The 19,396-nt window shown below is 42.8% G+C and overlaps 1 protein-coding gene across 19 annotated transcripts in view; it reads left to right on the top strand.

Moving 5' to 3' along the window:
- The window catches only part of clocka (clock circadian regulator a), a 311,097-nt gene extending 291,911 nt beyond the window's left edge, over positions 1 to 19,186 (top strand). For 12 of the 19 annotated variants that reach the window (XM_085970083.1, XM_085970071.1, XM_085970103.1 and 9 more), the window contains 3 exons: positions 7,940 to 8,139; positions 10,097 to 10,340; positions 17,474 to 19,186. In XM_085970083.1, the coding sequence (XP_085826209.1) occupies positions 7,940 to 8,139; positions 10,097 to 10,340; positions 17,474 to 17,620 (591 nt within the window). In that variant the 3' untranslated portion in view covers positions 17,621 to 19,186. Of the gene's footprint in view, positions 1 to 7,909; positions 8,140 to 10,096; positions 10,341 to 16,882; positions 17,142 to 17,473 lie in introns of all 19 variants that reach the window. The other 7 variants (XM_085970107.1, XM_085970133.1, XM_085970165.1 and 4 more) reach the window with 5 other exon arrangements.
- The last annotated feature ends 210 nt before the right edge of the window (positions 19,187 to 19,396 follow it).

Below are 19,396 nucleotides of genomic sequence, written 5' to 3'. Positions count from 1 at the left end.
AGGAAAGGGAGTTTTTGGTTGTCATTCAGATTTCTGAATTCAGGGCATATTTGGGAGAATTTTTGGTAGAAATTCTCCCTGATGTCCTGATATTTTCCACAGGCTGTGAGGAAGTGCATCTCTGTCTCAACTACTCCCAGACTGCAGTGAGAGCATATCCTGTCTTCTCTTGGCAGCCTGGTTTGCCTGTGTCTGCCTTTTTCGATCGCTAGGCTATGTTCGCTAAGTCTGTACCTTGTCAAGGTTCTTCTCAGTTTGTTATCCTTTACCATGGTCAGGTAATCAGCTATGTTGTATTGTCTGTTTAGGGCCAAGTAGCAATTGAGTTTGTTTTGGGTTTTTGTTGTTTCTGCCCAATATGTCAGATATTTTTCCTTTTGCTTAGCGACGATTGTGTTGGGTCGAATTCTTTGTGTTACCCTGTCACTGTCCTGGGGCTGGTTATTGTTAGTGTTGTTAGTAGTTACTTCACTGAGTCCCAGGACTAGTTGACTGAGGGTATTTTTCTTTATGGTCAGCTCTTGGCATTTCAGGGCGTCGTAGTGATAGCATTGGGGGTTGCTCATTTGTAGGTGATTCCAAAATTTGGTGGCTCTTTTTTGGATAGTGATTATTAATGGATATTGGCCTAGTTCCGCCCTGCATGCATTGTTTACTGTTTTCCTTTGAGTCCGGAGGATACTTTTACAGAATTCTGCATGTAGGATCTCAATTGGGTGTTTGTCCCATTTTGCAAATTCTTTTTGTGTTAGCGGTCCCCATACCTCACTGCCATAGAGTGCAATTGGTTCAATTACTGATTTGAAAATTTTGAGCCAAATGCTAATTGGGATTTCTATTTGGATTGATTTTTTGATGGCATAGAAAGCCCTTCTTGCTTTCTCTTTCAGTTCATTCACAGCCAGTTTGAAGTTTCCCATAGAACTGATTTTTAAGCCCAAGTATGTGTAGTGAGTGGTTTGTTCAATTTTGGTTGTTCCGACTGTGAAATTTATTTTGGGTCCCTGATGTTTGGATCTTTGCTGGAACACAAGGACTTTGGTTTTTTGGGGATTTATTGTCAGGGCCCAAGTCTGGCAGTACGACTCCAGCAGGTCCAGGTTCTGCTGTAGACCCTCCTTAGTTGGTGACAGCAGAACCAGGTCGTCTGCATAGAGGAGGAATTTAACCTTGGATTCATATAGGGTGAGGCCAGGTGCTGTAGATTGTTCAAGTAGTTTTGCCAATCCATTAATGTAAATATTAAAGAGTGTCGGTGAGATTGGCGAGCCCTGCGTCACCCCCCGCCCCTGTGGGAAGTATTTTGTTTGTTTGTCTCCAATTTTAACTGCACATTTATTGTTTATATACATTGATTTAATTACATCATATGTTTTCCCTCCTACCCCGCTTTCGATAAGTTTCAGGAATAAACCGTCATGCCAGATGGAGTCGAAAGCCTTCTGGAAATCTACAAAGCATGCGTAGATTTTGCTTTTGTTATGGTGAACGTGTTTGTCAATTAGGGTCTGTAGGGTGAAGATATGATCGGATGTTCTATAGTTTGGCAGGAATCCAATTTGGCTTTTACTCAAGACATTGTGCTCTTCAAGGAAGTTTATAAGTCTTTTGTTTATGATGCTACAGAATACCTTCCCCAGGTTACTGTTTACACAGATGCCTCGATAGTTGTTTGGGTCGATTTTGTCCCCACTTTTGTATATGGGTGTTATGAGTCCTTTGTTCCAGATGTCAGGGAAATAACCGACACTCAGAACCAAGTTGAAGAGTTTTAGGATAGCTAGTTTCATTTTGTCGTCTGCGTGTTTAATCATCTCGTTTAGTATGCCGTCTGTCCCGCAAGCTTTTCCTGGTCGCAAGTCCTTGAGTTTTTCAAGAAGTTCTTTTTCTGTTATTATGGCGTCTAGCGGGTTTTGGTTCTCTTTTATGGCCAATTCAAGCTTTTCCAGTTTTTTGCGTATTTGGTGTTGCTCTGGTCTTAGTGTGTTTTTCTGGTATAATTTTTCAAAGTGGTTTACCCCATGTGTCCCCATTTTGAATGGACAAATCGTCGTGTTGTTTTTTGTGTAGTGTTTTCAAGTTGTCCCAGAAACAATTGGAATCAATGGATTCCTCCATGGAGCTGAGTGTATTCTTAATAAATTGCTCTTTTTTGGTTCTGAGTGTGTTTCTGTATTGTGTTAGTGTCTGACAATAAGTAAGGCGTAATTCCTCGTTTTCTGGATGTCTGTGTTTTTGGTTTGATATTTTTCTAAGTTTTTTCCTCATGTTATGGCAATCGTGGTCAAACCATTTTTCATTGTTTTGGGTTTGTTCGTGCGAGCTTTCAAGTTTGCATTTGTTGCCAAATTATCAAAAATATTGTTTAGTTTACTAACTGCCCGGTTTACGCCTTCTTTATTGTGAGTGTATATGTTATCCAGAAAGGTGTCTAAGAGAGCTTGAGTTGATGCATTGCTAATTGTTTTCTGGTATTTTTCCGTGTCATTTTTGGCCCATCTGTACGATTTTTTGGTGTTGTGCAGTTTACTGGGTTGTGTTTCTATGTTGTTTGTTTCTGTCTTTTTGAGAAACATAGTAATTTGACTGTGATCTGACAGTGTTGTTTGTGGTTTGACTGTGAATGCTCTGAAAGAGGATGGGTCTAAGTCTGTAATCATATAGTCTACTGTGCTGCAGCCAAGAGGTGAGCAATAGGTCGATCTTCCTAGGAGGTCTCCTATGAACCTACCATTGACAATGTACAGACCCAGGTTTCGACAGAGCTGTAGTAGTTGTTTTCCGTTGGTATTTGACTGCTTGTCGCAGTTATGCCTGTATGGAAGGGAAGGGATGTCAAAGTGGTTATTCCCGAATACGTAATTGTTTCCCTGATTATTGGTTAAGTCTGGTTCTTCGCCCGTTCTTGAATTGAGGTCCCCACAGATCAACACGTTCCCCTGGGCCTGGTATTGGATAATTTCCCCCTCCATGTTGGAGAAGGTGTCCTCTTTAAAGTACGGGGAATCGATTGGAGGGATATAAAGTGCGCAAATGTAAACATCTTGGGTGTTTGAGATAATCTCCCCCTCAAGTTTGAGCCACATACGGTTTTCGCCCTTTTTTATAAATTTGATGTAATTCTTAAGTTCTGTTTTAAACCAGATCAGTATGCCTCCGGAGTCTCTGCCTTGGGTTACACTTGGTAATTTATTGGAGGGGACCACTAGCTCAGTGTACCCTTGGGGACAGCCAGTGTGTCCTTTTCCTTTATACCAAGTTTCCTGTAAAATGATAATATCTAGATCTTTAGTTTCTTCTATGAACTCTGTGGTCCTACTCTTCACTTCTAGCACTGAAGAGCGTAGACCGTGGATATTCCAGGTCGAAATATATAAGGATTTCATGTTAAGTTTGATCTTTTACTATGATAGGTTAAAGAGTGGTACGTGTTTGTCGTGTCTAAGTGTGGGGAAAAAAAAGATCACCTCAGTTGTCCATAAAAGTTAATACAATTTGGTTACAGTTCTTTCTATTAATTAGTCCTTGATCCATAAGGCGGAAGTAGATGCTGCTGCACATCTGCTTATTGTCCCTTAATGGGTTGTTTCTGTCTGAGGTATTGCGTACGTCCTGTGCATCTCTCCCTCTGTCTGGCTGGGGGCGGTCCTATTCCCCTGTGGGACAGGAGTGGTGCAGGTCTGATATTGTTGATCCTCTCTGGTCTCGGTTGGTGTGGTGGTGGTCTTTGTAGTGTTCCTGATATGTACCCCGCTGATCTCTGGTGGTCGGGGGGGGGGGTCCTCTTGGAGTCTGGGTATGGACCCGGTTAAAAGCGACGTCCTTCAGGGCTTTAGCAAAGATCGATATTCTTTGCCTTTGGATGTGGACGTGGTTGTAAAGACATTCCTCATCGAGGGTGGGGTGTTGGGCCAGGTGTACGTTGTGGTTTGATTCGCAGTCTCTTGCTATGCTGGCATTTATCTCATGAATTGTGTTGTTGTTGAAGTCTGTTCTCGGCAATATTGTGGAAACAGTGATTCTAGTGTTTGGAAATGTACTGCTTGCCTTCCTAATCATTGCTCTGAGCGATGTTGCTACCTCTTTCTGTTTGGCCTTTAGGTCATTTGTGCCCGTGTGTATTATTATGTGTTGGGGGGAGCCTAATCTGGCTTTGGTCAGCCATCCCATGGCTCTGTCTGTTGTTGGGCACCAAATCTTTTCTACTTTACTTCTAGGGAAGAGCTTTTTCTCCCATAGAAATTTCCCATTTGAGTCTATGAGTATTACGACGTCAGCCTTGTTTGTGTTTACTGTCTGGTGGCTTTTGCCTGGACTCAGTGTGTGTGCTGGTGTGTGCGTACCTCTTGTGAGCGGCTCGCTTGTGGTTCCACGGTGGTGGGGGAAGATTGCGAATCAGTATGCTGGTCGGTCTGTGTGGCACCCCTTGTATTGTGTGTCTGTTGCTTTTGTTCCGTGTGGGAGTGCAGCCGTTCCGTCCGGCTCTGTCTTGTCTTATCTCTAGCCTCTGGTTGCTGGTCTAATGGTGTTATCTCTCCTCTATGGCTCTCTTTTTCCTGCAGCTCTTTCACCTGATTCCTAAGTAGATTCACCTGTTTCTCAAGTAGATTCAGCTCTCTCTTGTGTCTCTCCCTCTCCTGCTTTTGTTCGTCATTCAATTTGAGGAACTCCTCTCTAAGTTTCACCATCTCTATCTCTAATTGATTAAATTTATCTTTTGGTTATATCTGGCTGTGTGATCCCTGGGTATGTGTCTGGTCGGCCCTGGAAGGCTCACTCACTTCCTGGCTAAGCTGGTCGGCCCTGGAAGGCTCACTCACTTCCTGGCTATGCTGCTCTTCTCTTGGTGAGCTGGGAATGGCAGGGGGACTATGTGTGGCTTCCTCCCTGGTAGTTATGCTGGGGTTTGTCAGTTGTATCGTGTGGCTGTGGTTCCCCGGGGTTAGTGTCTGGTTTGAACTGTGTGGCTCGTTCACCTCCTGACCAGGCAGATTTTCTCCTGGTAAGTTGTCAATGTTGGGGGGAGTGCGGGCCACTCTGAGGTTGTTCTTTCCCCTCGTAGTTAATCTTTTCAGTGTCCTGAAGGCCGTTGCAAATTTGTCGAGGTTGCCTTGCACTAATATTGTTCCGGTATTGTACGCGTTGACAGTCGTGGTTGAACTGTCTCCTGGTGTGTTAATTTTCATTATGGACCCATTTGCGGTATTTTCTAGCTTAACACTGGTATAGTGTGATTTTATTGCTGTGATCCAAGCCGTTGGCTGATCGGAGTAGAAAATTAGGTTACTTTTTGTCCCATTGTTGTAACAGTCAGCAAAAAGAGTTTCTGGTTTTTCTCTCATCTGCTCATGCTTGATCGCTTTTTTTGCGGTGTTGGGGGGAATCTGGAAGCGGGGCTGTTGTGGATCTTCTGATTCGCTCATTTTTGGTAAAGTATTGTTGATCTTAGAATAAGCTTTTCTGGGGCCCCGGGTTTGGTGTTTCCCTCTCCCTGTTCGCGAACTTTCCCGGTCCCCCTCTCCGACCCCGTGGTCCCTGGGCCTCGGCTTCTGGGTTCACCCTTCTCAGGTCTGAGTCTGTGAGCCGCTGTTTCCCGGTGCCTTCGGGCTGTTCCCCTCCCCCTCAGAGGTCTCTGGGCCTCTGTCTCGGCCTGGCTCCTCGGGCCTTTCCCTGGCTTCAGTCTCCCTCCCTGGGCCCTGTACTCACAGTCTTGGTTTGCTTCTGGGAGCCTTCTGGTTGCTCCCCTTCTCCTCAGAGGTCTCTGGGCCTGGCTCCTCGGGCCTTTCCCGGGCTTTCTATCCCAGCTGTGCCTCGTTCGCCGTTCGGGTGCTGGACTGCGGCCGCCGATCGGGCTCCCCGAGTCACCTCGCTCCGGCTGCCGCTGCGTCTCCATGCGGCCTCCCCGATTCGCCTCGTTTCCCGAAGCGGCCTCCCCGAGTCACCTCGCTCCGGCTGCCGCTGCGTCTCCGTGCGGCCTCCCCGATTCGCCTCGTTTCCCGAAGCGGCCTCCCCGAGTCTCCTCGCTCCGGCTGCCACTGCGTCTCCGTGCGGCCTTCGCCGAGTCACCTCGCCTCGGTTCCCGATGCGGCCGAGTCACCTCGCTTCTGCTGCTGCTGTGGCCCCGTGCGGCCGCTGTTCTTTGGTTTGTATATTTCTTCCCTTATTTCTTTTTTGCTTTGGATTTTTTTTTTTCTAATTTCCTCTTTTTTTTTTCCTTTGGTGATCTCTTTGGCGGTCTTTTCCTTCCTTACTTAATCTAGACTAAACTAAACTTAAACTTAACTAAACAAAACTAAACTAGAACTAAATTTAACTTTAAAACCTTTTTAAACTTGAAATGAACCTTTTTTTCCCCACTTTAAACACTAAAAATTCAGCAGCCCATCTTCAGCGTGTGTATTCACTCTGTCTGGCTCGTCTCCCCTCCTCCCTCCCTCCCCTCCCCCCCCCCCCCACCCACCCTCTCCCTCTCTCTTCCCTCCCTATTTCTCTGTCTCTCTGACGTCTGTTCCCCTCTGTCGCTCTCAGTTTTTCTTCTGCTGTGGTGCCCGATTTACTACTCCAGGCCCCGCCGTCCGCCCGCTCTCCAAGGCAAGGTAAGAGCCGGGCTCCGGCCCCCGGCCCCACACCGCCAGGGATCAGCACCCGAGGAACTCGCCCGCCGCGAACAAAGACCCTCCTCACCTGTCACGGAATTGAAGTCTCCGAAAGCGGCCACGGTGTGCCGGGCCTCTTCCCCCGCGCATTCAGGAGGCGCGGGGAAGAGACACAGGCGGGGGTGGGGTGAGTTAGACGCCGCCACCACCGCACCAGCCTTTACTAAGATGGCGGCGATCGGGGCCGCTTGTTGACTGGGGCCGGGAGGTGCCTAGCTCGGGCGTGGGTGCGGAGGAGAGGCCGAGGCCTACCTGGAAAAACGGGGAAAGGTAGGCAAATTAATGAGATTAGATAAAAGATTTAGAATGTTTTAAAAAAAAAGTTAATTACTATGTGTTTTAAAAGCAACGTTTTTTGAAAGACGCAGAAAGCGGGAAAAAGGAAACATTTGGAATCAAGATGGCGGCGACTCACCTCGGTTCAGAACGATAAGGCCTGCCCACACACGCACCGACTGGTCGACCGTCAGGTCACCAAAGCGTAGGATTGGTCAATCGGCCCGGCCGCACGCGCCAGCAACCCGGCGTACGATTGGTCGACCGAGGTCATTATCGCTAATGAGCGGATAATGAGATGCTAATGAGCGGAATGTTGAACGTTTTTCAGATACCGCGGGCGCGATTTTCGTCCGGCCGAAACGTAAATACGCTTACGATCGTTTAGCTTTCTTTCGACGTAACGCACGCGTAGGTACGCTCTATAACTTTCGAGCGCATAGCCGGACAGACAGAAGTATCCATTTATATATATATAGATAGATAAAAATATTGAAGATGGGGGAAAAGGGCTGTTTCACGAACATTCAAGATTAATCCAATTGGGTAACAAAGAGTCTGTTCACTTTCCAATTGGCCGTGGGAAGGCAGTATGCCTGGAGTTTGGACCAATGTGGGGGCGGCCTCACTACCTATGGTGTTTTGATTCTGGCCTTGTGCAATCCCTTTCACCGCTCCTCATTCTGTGCCAGAACTGTCAGCTGTCTTGGCCCTATCCCCTGGAACTGCCTCCCTCACCATCTTTGCCTTGCTACTTCTCTCCCCAGCTTTAAAAGCCTCTTCAAAACCTATATTTTCCATTGTAAATTTGATTAATTCTTCTACTACCACTAAGTCCACTGAAATGAAGCACCGTGAGACTTTCTATTAAAAGGAACTATCGAAATGCAAGATGTTATTACTTTTGTTTTGTGAATCTGTTTGATTTTTAGATGAGTACTAACTTAACATTTCACTTCATATGTTTGTTCATCAAGGATTCAAGAGCATTCTACTTTTTAATACAGCAGGTTCAACAGATTTTGCAAACAAACCACAGCCAACAGACCTCGATTTCCAGTCAGGATGCCCTCACAGCCTCCCTCTATAATACTATGATGATTTCCCAGCCCACAACAGCAAATGTTGGGCAGTTTCCTTCTACTTTATCCCAAAATTCCAACCAAAGCTGTGCAGTTACCACTTTCACTCAGGATAGACCACTGCGGTAAGTATAATGAAGTGTTTGTGCATAAATTCCCCCCACCCACCCAAATGTGTGGATTGTTCTGGAAACTAACTGACTAGTTTAAAAAACACTAAGAAAATTTTACAAAGAATCACTAAAAGCATTTTTTTTAATGTGCTAGTATATCAACATTTTAGTATCATATTGATAGATTCTTTTGGGAGGTGAGTGGAAAGAGTGACAATCTGAAATATATACATTTTTAAATGTCATCTCATATCATTTACATTTAATTGTTTGTAGTCCTCAATATTCCTACCGCCATATAGTACCTTTTTTGGTTACAAAACGTGGTAATGAAGAGGTTTTATTTTTACTGGTAGAAAATATCTAGAAATACATGAGTAAACAAAATCATAGGATTACATAGGATATACATAGGATATACGGCACAGAAACCGGCCATTTGGCCCAACCAGTCTATGCCGGCGTTTATGCTCCACTCGAGTCTCCTCCAGTCTTTCCTCATCTAACTATCAGCATAACCCTCTATTCCCTTTTCCCTCATATGCTTATCTAGCCTCTCCTTAAATGCATCTACACTATTCGTTTCAACCACTCCCTGTGGTAGTGAGTTCCACATTCTCACCACTCTCTGGGTAAAGAAGTTTCTTCTGAATTCCCTATTTGATTTCTTGATGACTATCTTATATTGATGGCCTCTAGTTTTGCTCTTCCCACAAGTGGAAACACTCTCTGTGTCTATTAAAAGCTTTCATAATTTTAAAGACTTCTATTAGGTCACCTCTCAACCTTCTCTTTTCAAGAGAAAAGAGACCCAGCCTGTTCACCCTTTCCTGATAAGTATACCTTGCATTTCTGGTATCATCCTTATAAATCTTTTTTGCACTCTCTCTCCAGTGCCTCTATATCCTTTTTATAATATGGTGACTAGAATTGTACGCAGTACTCGAGTGTGGTCTAACCAAGGTTCGATACAAGTTTAGCACAATTTCACTACTTTTCAATTCAATCCCTCTAGAAAAAAAAACCCACTAGTGCTTGGTTTGCTTTTTATGGCCTTGTTAACCTGTGTCGCTACTTCTAGTGATGTGTATTTGTGTCACTTTTTTTTTAAATTTCTCTCCTAATCTCTTCATAATCTCCCTTGTTATGCTCTCCCCTGCTGTCCATGTACTTAGCGTATGCTTCTTTCCTTACCCTCAATTTTTCCATCTTTATTCATCCATGGCATCGCATTAGTGTTAAGCTTGTTCTTGTTTCTTAGTGGAATATATTTTTCCTGAACTCTGTTGAACACCATTTTAAATGTTTCCCATTGTTTACCAATATGGTTATCCATTTTACTTTCCCAAGTTCTATTCTATAATCCTCTTTTGTTATTTTAAAATAATGTTTTATTTTTATTTTTATGAAAATAAGTATACAAGACAAATGTTTTATTTTATATTTGATAGTTAAGATATGAGAAAGTCATTTTATAGTGGTATGACTTGTTTATAGAATAACATGTTTGCAATGGTGTAAATTGCCCCTGCTCTGACAGCTCAGCAAGATGTCCCAGGTTTGATCCTGTCTATAACCAAGTTAACCCATCTCAGTCAGGATGAAGGCAAGGATTCTCTAATTAATCTCAGAGCCCCTGAGTTATGGATTGAGAAAACATCAGCAGCATTCCCACTCCTGATCACTATCCAGTGACTTCCTATCAGAAGTGGCACGTGGGTTCATCTGAAATGCTCTACTGCAGTTGAATAACCAACTGGCACTCATCGTCACTTATGAATGATGGCAACTTGGACAAAGTGCTGGATAGCAAATGGTATCTGTGAAACCATACCCCAGCAGGGAGTCAACACATTCAGGAGGGGAGGGGAAAAATATTAAGAAAAAAATATAAGCATGTTAGTCTTCCATTTAAGTTTTGAAAACATACAATGAATATTTAATGCCAATTTTTCCTCTCTCTCACTAGATTTACTCAAGGCCAGCAACTTGTGACAAAGCTGGTATCTGCTCCTATGGGATGCAGTGCAGTTATGGTTCCAACAACTATGTTCATGGGCCAGGTGGTGACAGCTCATCCCACCTTTACCACGCAGCAACAACCTCAGACATTGTCATTAACACAAGGCCAGCAAGTGCAACAGCAGCAGCAAACAGCCACAGCTCCACCACAGTCCCAAACACCGGCCCAACAGCCACAGCAGTGCCTACAGGTACGATGACTTCAAGTCGACCTTTTCAGAAGAATAGCCTTTCTGCCCACTAGATAAACACATGTATCCTTGTTTCAAAGTTATACTTCAATTACAACAAAACCTTCAGAAATAATTACACAACACTTTTTAATCCAAACATAATATTCTAAAGTTATTCACTTTAAAACTTCACAAGGAATATTGCTAATCTGCTGTCTAGAAATTGGCACATTGACTCATATTTCAGTGAGTTCTGCATCTTTACTGATAATCCACCACTTTAGGAGATGAACTTGCTGTGTTGCATTTTAGAAACATAGAAGATAGGAGAAGGCCATTCGGCCCCTCTAGCCTGCTCCGCCATTCAATGCGATCATGGCTGATCATTTAAGTTCAGTACCCGGTCCCTGCTTTCTCCCCATACCCCTTGATCCCTTTAGCCTTAAGAAATATATCCAACTCCTTCTTGAATATATTTAATGAATTGGCCTCTACTGCCTTCGGTGGTAGAGAATTCCACAGGTTCACCACTCTCTGGGTGAAGAAATTCCTCCTCATTTCTGTCCTAAAAGGCCTACCCCTTATCCTTAGATTGTGACCCCTGGTTCTGGATTCCCCGACCATTAGGAACATCCTCCCTGCATCTAGTCTGTCCAGTCCTGCCAGAATGTTATAAGTTTCAATGAGATCCCCTCTCATTCTTCTAAACTCCAGCGAGTACAAGCCCAATCGACCCAACCTCTCTTCATACGTCATTCCTGCCATCCCAGGTATCAGCCTGGTGAATCTTCGCTGCACTCCCTCCATGGCAAGAACATCCTTCTTCAGATAAGGCGACCAAAACTGCACACAATACTCGAGGTGTGGTCTCACCAAGGCCCTGTACAACTGCAGCAAGACATCCTTGTTCCTGTACTCAAACCCTCTCGCTACAAAGGCCAACATACCATTTGCAATCTTAGATCTGGTCCTGTGTAATGAGACAGGATTAATAAAAAAATGTCCTAGTAAAGGATCCCCTTGGAATGAGTGACCATAATATGGTTGAATTCCAAATTCAGTTTGAGGGTGAGAGAGTTGGATCTCAAACCAGCGTACTGAGCTTAAATAAAGGAGACTATGAAGGTATGAGAGTAGAATTGACTAAAGTGGACTGGGAAAACAGATTAAAGTGTAAGACGGTACAAGAGCAGTGGTCTACATTCAAGGAGATATTTCACATCTTTCAAGATAAATATATTCCACTGAGGAAAAAGGGGAGTAAAAGAAAAGACAGCCATCCGTGGCTTAGTAAAGTAATAAAGGATAGTATCCGACTGAAAACCAAGGGCATATAAAGTAGCCAAATCTAGTGGGAGGATAGAAGATTGGGAAGCATTTAAAAGCCAGCAAACAATAACTAAAAGATTAATTAAGAAAGGGAAGATAGATTATGAAAGTAAACTAGCAAAAAATGTAAAAACAGATAGCAAGAGTTTCTACAGCTATATAAAAAGAAAAAGGGTGGCTAAAGTGAACGTTGGTCCCTTAGAGGATGGGACCGGGAAACTAGTGGTGGGGAACATGGAGATGGCAAAGACGCTGAACAAATATTTTGTATCAGTCTTTACAGTAGAGGACACTAAAAATATCCCCACACTGGACAAACAGGGGGCAATGGGGGGGGGGGGGGGGGGGGGGAGCTAAACACGATTAAAATCACTAAGGAGATGGTACTCGGTAAAATAATGGGACTTCAGGCGGATAAATCCCCCGGACCTGATGGCCTGCATCCTAGGGTCTTGAGAGAAGTGGCGGTCGGGATTGTGGATGCATTGGTGATTATTTTCCAAAACTCCCTGGACTCAGGAAAGGTCCCGGCAGATTGGAAAACTGCTAATGTAACACCCTTATTTAAGAAGGGAAGTAGACAAAAAGCCAGAAACTATAGACCAGTTAGCCTAACATCTGTGGTTGGCAAAATGTTGGAGTCCATTATTAAGGAAACAGTAACAGAGCATTTGGATAAACATAATTTAATAGGACAGAGTTAGCATGGTTTTATGAAGGGGATGTCATGTTTGACAAATTTGCTCGAATTCTTTGAGGACGTAACATACAGGGTGGATAAAGGGGAACCAGTGGATGTAGTGTATTTGGACTTCCAAAAGGCATTTGACAAGGTTCCACACAAAAGATTACTGATCAAGATAAAAAATCACAGGATTGGGGGTAATATACTGGCATGGGTGGAAGATTGGCTATCTAACAGAAAACAGAGAGTTGGGATAAATGGTTCGTTCTCGGGCTAGCAATCAGTAACCAGTGGTGTTCCGCAGGGGTCAGTGCTGGGACCCCAACGCTTTACAATCTATATTAATGATTTGGAGGAAGGGACCGAGTGCAACATATCCAAGTTTGCCGACGATACAAAGATGGGAGGGAAAGCAGTGAGTGAGGAGGACATAAAAAACCTGCAAAAGGACATAGACAGGCTAAGTGAGTGGGCAGAGATTTGGCAGATGTAATATAATGTTGGAAAGTGTGAGGTTATGCACTTTGGCAGAAAAAATCAAAGAGCAAGTTATTATTTAAATGGAGAGAAACTGCAAAGTGCTACAGTACAAAGGGATCTGGGGGTCCTGGTGCATGAAACACAAAAAGTTAGTATGCAGGTGCAGCAGGTGATCAGGAAGGCCAATGGAATCTTGGCTTTTATTGCAAGGGGGATGGAGTATAAAAACAAGGAAGTCTTGCTGCAGTTATACAGGGTATTGGTGAGGCCACACCTGGAATACTGCGTGCAGTTTTGGTTTCCATATTTAAGAAAAGATATACTTGCACTCGAGGCGGTCCAGAGAAGGTTCACTCGGTTGATTCCGGAGATTGACGTATGAGGAAAGGTTGAGCAGGTTGGGACTCTACTCATTGGAGTTCAGAAGAATGAGAGGCGATCTTATCGAAACATATAAGATTGTGAGGGGGCTTGATCGGGTGGATGCGATGAGGATGTTTCCACTGATGGGTGAGACTAGAACTAGGGGGCATAATCTTAGAATAAGGGGCTGCCCTTTCAAAACTGAGATGAGGAGAAACTTCTTCACTCAGAGGGTAGTAAATCTATGGAATTTGCTACCCCAGAGAGCTGTGGAAGCTGCAACATTAAATAAATTTAAAATGGAGATAGACAGTTTCCTAGCAGATAAGGGGTTACAGGGAGAGGGCAGGGAAGTGGACGTGAGTCTAGATTTGGATCAGCCACGATCCTATTGAATGGCAGAGCAGGCCCGAGGGGCCGTATGGCCTACTCCTGCTCCTACTTCTTATGTTTCTTATGTTCTTAACCGCCTGCTGCACCTGCGTGCTTACCTTCAGCGACTGGTGCACAAGGACACCCAGGTCTCGTTGCACTTCCCCTTATCTATTGCCATTCAGATAATAATCTGCCTTCCTGTTTTTGACACCAAAGTGGATAACCTCACATTTATCCACGTTATATTGCATCTGCCCAATCACCCAACTTGTCCAAATCATCCTGGAGTTTCTCGGCATCCTCCTCACAGCACACACGCCCACCCAGCTTTGTGTCGTCTGCAAATTTGGAGATATTACATCTAGTTCCCTTGTCTAGATCATTAATATATATTGTGAATAGCTGGGGTCCAAGGACCGATCCCTGCGGTACCCCACTAGTCACTGCCTGCCACTCGGAAAAAGACCCGTTTATTCCAACTCTTTGCTTTCTATCTGCCAACCAGTTCTCTATCCAAGTCAATACCTTGCCCCCAATCCCATGTGCCTTAACTTTACATGCTAATCTCTTATGCGGGACCTTATCGAAAGCCTTCTGAAAGTCCAAATACACCACATCCACTGGTTCTCCCTTATCTATTTTACTAGTTACATCCTCAAAAAATTCCAGTAGATTAGTCAAGCACTATTTACCTTTTGTAAATCCATGTTGACTTTGTCCGATCTTGTCACTGTTTTCCAAGTGCTCTGCTATTACATTTATTATAATAATGGACTCTAGCATTTTCCCCACTACCGATGTCAGGTTTTCTCTCTACCACCTTTTTTGAATAGTGGGGTAACATTAGCTACCCTCCAATCCATGGGTACTGTTCCAGATTCCATCGAATGTTGGAAGATGATCAGCAATGCATCTACTATTTTTAGGGCCACTTCCTTAAGTACCCTAGGATGTAGATTATCAGGCCCTGGGGATTTATCAGTCTTCAATCCCATCAATTTCCCTAACACCATTTCCCTACAAATACTGATTTCTTTCAGTTTCTCCCTTTCATCAGACCCTATGTTCCCCGACATTTCCGGGAGGTTATTTGTGTCCTCCTTTGTGAAGACAGAACCAAAATATGTATTTAATTGGTCTGCCATTTCTTTGTTCCCCATTATAAATTCCCCTGATTCCGACTGCAAGGAACCTACGCTTGACTTCACGTATCTATAAAAGCTTTTACAGTCAGTTTTTATGTTCCCTGCAAGCTTACTCTCATTCTATTTTCCCTTTCTTAATTAATCCCTTTGTCCTCCTTTGTTGAATCCTAAACTGCTCCCAATCCTCTGGATTACTGCTTTTTTTGGCCAATTTATATGTCCTCTCCTTGGATCTTATGCTATCCCTAATTTCCCTCGTTAGCCACAGTTGAGTCACCTTTGTTTTATTTTTATGCCAAACTGGGATGAACAAATGCTGTAGTTCATCCATGCGGTCTTTGAATGTTTGCCATTGCCTATCCACCGTTAACCCTTTGAGTGACATTTCCCAATCAATCCTACCCAATTCGCACCTCAGACCATCGTAGTTTCCTTTATTTAAATTCAGGACCCTAGTCTGAGTCAACTACTTCATTCTCCATCTTAATGAAGAATTCGATCATATTATGATCGCTCTGACCCAAGGGGCCTCGTACAGCAAGATTGCTAATTAATCCTTTCTCGTTACATAATACCCAGTCTAAGATGGCCTGATCTCTGGTTGGTTCCTCGACATATTGGTCCAGGAAACCATCCTGTAAACACTCCAGGAATTCCTCCTCCATAGTATTGTTACTAATTTGGTTAGCCCAATCTATATGTAGATTAAAGTCACCCATGATGACTGCTGTGCCTTTTGCGCGCTTCTCTAATTTCCCTTTTGATGCCATCCCCAACCTCCGCATGACTGTTTGGAGGTCTATATACCACTCCCACTAACATGTTCTGCCCCTTGGTATTTCTCAGTTCTACCCATACAGATTCCACATCATCAGAGCTAATATCCTTCCTTACAATTGTGTTAATCCCTTCTTTAACCAGTAATGCTACCCCACCTCCCTTTCCTATCTTTCCTGAATATTGAATACCCCTGGATGTTGAGTTCCCAGCCTTCGCCACCCTGGAGCCATGTTTCCGTAATCCCAATCAAATCATATTCGTTTACCTCTATTTGCACAGCTAATTCATCCACCTTTTTACGAATGCTCCTCGCATCAAGACACAAAGCCTTCAGGCTTGTTTTTTTTTTTAACGCTCTTAGACCTATTAGAATTATTATTTACTGTGGCCATGTTTGATTTAAACCGTTGATTTCTCTGACTGCCACTTTTGTTTTTCTCCTTCCTATCTTTTGCTTTTATCCTCGTTTCCCTTTCTTCTGTCCCCCTGCTCAGGTTCCCAACCCCCTGCCATTTTAGTTTAAACCCTCCCCCAGAGCACTAGCAAACACCCCCCCAGGAAATCGATCCCGGCCCTGCCCAGGTGCAAACCGTCCGGTTTGAACTGGTCCCACCTCCCCCAGAACCGGTTCCAATGTCCCAGGAATTTGAATCCCTCCCCCTGGCACCATTCCTCTAGCCACGTATTCATCTGAAATATCCTCCTATTTCTATTCTGACTAGCACGTGGCACTGGTAGCAATCCTGAGATTACTACCTCAGAGGTCCTATTTTTTTAATTTACCTCCGAATTCCCTATATTCAGCTTTTAGGACCTCATCCTGTTTTTTACCTATATCGTTGGTACCTATATGCACCATGACAACTGGCTGTTCACCCTCCCCTTCCAAGATGTTCTGCAGCCGCTCTGAGACATCCTTGACCCTTGCACCAGGGACGCAACACACCATCCTGGAGTCTAGTTTGCAGCCGCAGAAATGCCTATCTATTCCCCTTACAATAGAATTCCCTATTACTATAGCTCTACCCCTCATTTCCTCCCGTCCTGGTGCCAGGAAGTTGGCTGCTGCTGCCTTCCCCTGGTAAGCCATTTTGTGATACAAGTTTAAAGAAGATAATCTGGGGCATCATGAATATGGTGGGGGTCTGGAATGCACTGCCTGAAAGGGTGGTAGAGGCATAAACCCTAATCACATTTAAAAGGTACTTGGATATGCACTTGAAGTGCTGTAACCTGCAAGGCTACAGACCAAGAGCTGGAAAGTGGGATTAGGATGAATAGCTCTTTTTCGACCGGCGCAGACACGATGGGCCGAATGGCCTCCTTCCTTCTGTGCCGTAAATTTCTATGATTCAATGTAAAATAATTCTTCCCTCTTCTAATTTAGATCATTTTATTTACAGAAGCTCTTATCTTGTAGGATTATTCCAAATGTAGTAATCCCAGACCAGTTGGGTCGCCACGGAGTAGCTCAGTCAACACCAATCATAGGACCAATCAGTGAACATCTCCGTAGGAAATAACACTTAGTGATGCCATGAACACCAGATGGGCAACTTCAGTACTAGCAGAATCCTTATTATTTGATGTCCATTGAGGAACTCCGTGCTGAGCCCAGAGCACCAGAAGGGGGAAGCAAAAATTACATTTAAAAGATCCAAGGTGGGACTTTTTCCGAACGGTTTTTTAAACCTCACCTAGATTTGGTTGTGGGAATTTCTGTACATTGGAAGTAATCTCCCAAGTCCTTCCTCTAGAGCACATACTTCTTTAAGCATCATTGCACTGTAGAGGAATATATTGATGAACAACAATTGGACTCTGAAATTAGTCAATTAGATCACAATTGTGATTATGATTGTGTAAAATGTTAACTAGCCCTAATTTTCTATTTGACCTGGTTGTTAGTTGACGATGTGTATTTTCTAGGTACATAAACAAATAAGTGATGCTTTGTTCTAGATTGTAAGTGATTTGTTTGTTTTTAAATGTAGGCACCTAGATTGCTCCACGGTAATCAAGCCACCCAGCTTATTCTATCAGCCGCTTTCCCTCTACAACAGAATACTTTCACTCATCAGCAGCTCTCCCAGCACAGGACTGACAGTTTATCACATCCTTCAAAAGCACAGGCACAGTAACCTGTGGTAATTAAAAAAAAAAAAAATCAACACAGCAGATAATTTGTATAAAACAAGCCTTGCAACTTTAATTCATTATTAAAAGAAAGCAGTGTTCTGAAGTCAGCTGCTAATATTTGAAGAAAGCTGGAGAATTCTAAATTTGGAAATACACCATACTCGCTATAAAGCGCTGAAAGAGCTCCACTGCAAGATGATCCAGCAGAAAAGGTGTACAGGTTTTTGATTTAAGGAGCAGGCTCGAGGGGCCAAATGTCATAAGAAATGGGAGGAGTAGGAGGCCATGAGCTCCTTAATACTTGATTTGCAATCAACAATTCTATCTCCTTCATTCTGTAAAAATGCACTGCCAACTGTTAACCAGTACAATTAGCAACTTCAGTAAAATAAAACACACTAATATTTGTAGTTCTGTTTGTAATGGCAACATAAGTTGCTTCTTTAACTTGTATAGTGTGTGGTGGCTGTTGGGCTGCTACCTCTGCAGTGTTTAGTTTGTTTCAACTATTATGGTGAAAATTGAAAGGACAGTGTCAGATAATATTTTCAGAGTTTTATGAATGCATTCTTTATTGTACAGATTCTGTAAAATAATGTGTAAATAACCAGGAAAAGGCAAATGAAATATTTTATGATGCATGAAAGTGTAATCTGTTTGTAGGTTTAAATATTTTGTTTTAACTATTCTGTAAAGATGCAGGGGCTAATTTGTCTTTTAATCCATCATTCACTCAAAGTACAGTACATGGCATCTTTATGTTGACATTTATATTTTCCCCAAGTTCTAATGTCACAGTTTGTTTACTTTGCTGCTTCATGGGATAAAAATTGGGCTTAAATTGTCATGTCAAATTTGATAATCGGATCAATTAAAAACTGCCCGAGTAGCAGCTGAGTAAAATTATCCATTCTGTTTTATGAACAGAACTTACCTGAAATATGATGAGCTTGATTCCCTTTTCATTCAACTTTAGTTACAATATCAGTTACAACTGAATTGGTCGATACTACTGCTGCAGTAGCGTGTTTTGTTCCATTTTGATGTAAGTTATAACTGTGCAACATATGGTTTGCATAAAGTGAGTGTAAACACTTGACATGCAGTATTCCAATACAATCTCATTGAATAATCAACCTAATTTGGCTTTTTAGACTTGAGCTTTAGTAGTTTTTCAAAAAGTTGTCATTGATTTTTAATAGTCAATTAATATTTATTGTATTTAATGATTTCCTAAATTAGACTTTTGACTGAAATATATTAAAAAACATTGACTAAGAAAACCTTTTTCTCCTCCTGTATTTCTAAAGCATATAATTTATGATAGTTCATTGTAGGGAAGTCTATAGTGTGGAATAGTAAAAGAATTTTGTAAATATTCTTAAAATGAGGCCTTTTGGCAAAGCCCAGTTCTACATTATAATGTATCATTAAACAAACTGTGACATTCCTGGATGATAACTTTGTTAGACTGCATGTGTACCTGATACTTACAAGAAACACAGCACCTATAATTTAAAAAGTTCCAAGAGATTGATATGAGTTCCCATTAAAGGAAAATTAGGCAATCTGCTTTGTGATCTTTGAAGAGAATTTCCATATGTTCAAAGTTGCAGAAAATATCAGCACTTCGTTTTCTATCAAGTACAGAAATTGGTACGGAAAAAATCCATTACAAAAGCATCATTCTGAACATTTCCATTATGGAAGTAATGTTAATTTACAATTTTGCAAAGATAAAACTTGCATTTTGTTTGAAAGAATGAGTAAGTGATTTA

The sequence above is a fragment of the Somniosus microcephalus genome, chromosome 2, assembly GCF_052327205.1.
Source record: "Somniosus microcephalus isolate GS21.2 chromosome 2, FLI_Smic_1.0, whole genome shotgun sequence".
NCBI lineage: Eukaryota > Metazoa > Chordata > Chondrichthyes > Squaliformes > Somniosidae > Somniosus > Somniosus microcephalus.
The sequence above is the reverse complement of the archived record's forward strand: the minus strand, read 5'-3'. Positions and strand labels throughout refer to the sequence as shown.